This window comes from Haliaeetus leucocephalus, unplaced genomic scaffold (genome assembly GCF_000737465.1).
Source record: "Haliaeetus leucocephalus isolate CR32 unplaced genomic scaffold, Haliaeetus_leucocephalus-4.0 Scaffold1000, whole genome shotgun sequence".
NCBI classification, from domain to species: domain Eukaryota; kingdom Metazoa; phylum Chordata; class Aves; order Accipitriformes; family Accipitridae; genus Haliaeetus; species Haliaeetus leucocephalus.
Genome location: NW_010973436.1, coordinates 1,689,934 through 1,691,963, shown reverse-complemented (window position 1 = coordinate 1,691,963; position 2,030 = coordinate 1,689,934). Strand labels below are relative to the sequence as shown.

At 62.8% G+C, this 2,030-nt stretch overlaps 1 protein-coding gene across 1 annotated transcript in view; it reads right to left on the bottom strand.

The window, feature by feature from the left end:
• Positions 1-425: 425 nt before the first annotated feature.
• The window catches only part of LOC104842444 (glutathione S-transferase Mu 1-like), a 5,012-nt gene continuing 3,407 nt past the window's right edge, over positions 426-2,030 (bottom strand). The window contains exons 2-8 of the mRNA XM_010584774.1: positions 1,898-1,973; positions 1,735-1,799; positions 1,567-1,648; positions 1,102-1,202; positions 857-952; positions 654-764; positions 426-529 (exon numbers count right to left, since the gene is read on the bottom strand). Of these exons, the coding sequence (XP_010583076.1) occupies positions 434-529; positions 654-764; positions 857-952; positions 1,102-1,202; positions 1,567-1,648; positions 1,735-1,799; positions 1,898-1,973 (627 nt within the window). The 3' untranslated portion in view covers positions 426-433. The remainder of the gene's footprint in view (positions 530-653; positions 765-856; positions 953-1,101; positions 1,203-1,566; positions 1,649-1,734; positions 1,800-1,897; positions 1,974-2,030) is intronic.

The window sequence follows — 2,030 nt, the reverse complement described above, 5'->3', positions numbered from 1 at the left end:
GCCCCGCGCCCCCCCCCCCCCCCCCGCCTTTGTCAGCACTGCCTCATTAGCAGGCAGGAATGCGCTAATGAGAAGGGAGAGGGGGGGCCCCAAGGACAGCACAGGGCTGAGCTTGTGCCCCCCCCAAACCCCAGCCAAACCAGGGAGGGGGGGGCTGGGGTGGCAGCAATGCCTATTGGGTCAGGGATGCCCCCACTCACCCCACACCCACCAGCCCCCCACAATGGGTGGGGGCAAGCTCGGCGCACCCCCCAGCCACCCCCATCCCTACACAGCAGCACTCGGAGGGGGGGCTCAGAGAACCACATCTAAAGCACTTTATTGTATTGGGGAGCTTCACGCCAGTGGTGCCCAACCCACCCCACAATGGAGGGTGCTGGGGGGGTCAGGTCAGGACCCCCTCCCCGGCTCCCCTCACCCCATGCTGAGCCCCCTACTCCTTCTTGTTGCCCCACTTGGCCATCTTGTTGTTGATGGGCATCTTCAGGAAACGGCTGGACTTCATGTAGGCAGCCACCTTCTCTAGGGCCTGGGGGGGCAAGGGGAGCATCAGGGACCCATCCCACTGGGGCACCCCCCACCCCTGGGTGCCCTCAGGGGCCAGGGTCCTTCCCCAGGGAGGGGAGGGTGATGCCCAGGGTGGCCCCACTCACCCCAAAGCGGTCCATGAAGTCCTTGAGGTTCTTGAAGGGCTCCAGGCACTTGGGCTCGAAGATGCGGTTCTGCTCCAGCACGTCAAACATGAGGAAGTCCACGAAGGTGAGCTGGGGACAGGGAGGGGGACATGGTGAGGATCAGTGTGGGGACAAACACCCTCCCCAGCCCCTGCTGCCCCTCTCCAGGATCCCAGCGGTACCTTCTCCCCCGCAAACCACTTTCTGTCCCCCAAGAAGTTGGAGAAGAGTTTCAGCTTCCCCGGGAGCTGCTCCAGGTAGCCCGGCTTGAGCTTCTCCTGCAGGACAAAGGGGATAGAGGGGTGAGGCTGAGCACCCTGGTCCCCCCACCCCAGGGAACAGCACCTTCCCGACGTGGGGTCGCCAATGCTGACGCAACCCATGGCATGGCCAGGGAGGACCTCGGCACGGGCATGGTCACACTCACAAAGTCGGGGTTGTAGCAGACCATCACCAGGCTCATGCGGAAATCCATGATCTGGTTCTCCAGCATGTCCACACGGAGGATCTCCTCCTCTGTCTCACCGCCTGCAGGATGGGGAGATGTCAGCACAGGGGGGGGTGCCCCCCAACTCAACCTAACCCCAAGTCCAACCCAACTCCAAGCCCAAGCCCAAGCCCAACTCTATTCCAAACCCAAGCCCAAATAACTCCAACCCCATCCCAAGTCCAGCCCCAGGCCCAACCCAACTCCAATACCAAGCCCAACCCAAATCCAACCCCAAACCCAACCCAGCTCCAACTCCAAGCCCAACCCAGCTCCAACCCCAAGCCCAACCCAATCCCAATCCCAACCCAGATCCAACCCCAAGCCCAACCCAATCCCAATCCCAACCCAGCTCCAACCCCAAGCCCAACCCAACTCCAAGCCCCAGCCCACCCCAGTGCTCACACATCTTGTGCTTGCGGGCAATGTAGCGCATGATGGCGTTGCTCTGCGTGAGCTTGGTAGTGCCATCAATGAAGTAAGGGAGCTGGAGGGGACATCAAGCCATGGGGCCACCAGGGCACCCAACCCCCATAACCACCCCCCACCACCCCCCAGCTCGAGACCACCTACGTTGGGGAAGTCCAGCCCCAGCTTCTCCTTCTCGTTGATCCATTGGCTCTTGTCATAGTCAGGAGCTGAAAGGATGTGGGGGGTGTTGGGTGATGCCGTGTCCCCCCCAAAAGCCAGAGAGCTTGAGGGCGGCGTGGGGACCCCCTAGTCTCCCCCCCCTCACCTTCCCCGCAGCTGTAGAGCTTGTCCTCATAGGGTGTCTCGGTGTACTCCAGGAGCAGGCGGATGGCGTGGGCGAGCTTGGGGGGGGGGCAGTCAGGGACCAGTGAGACCCCCCCCAAAATGCCCCCCACCCC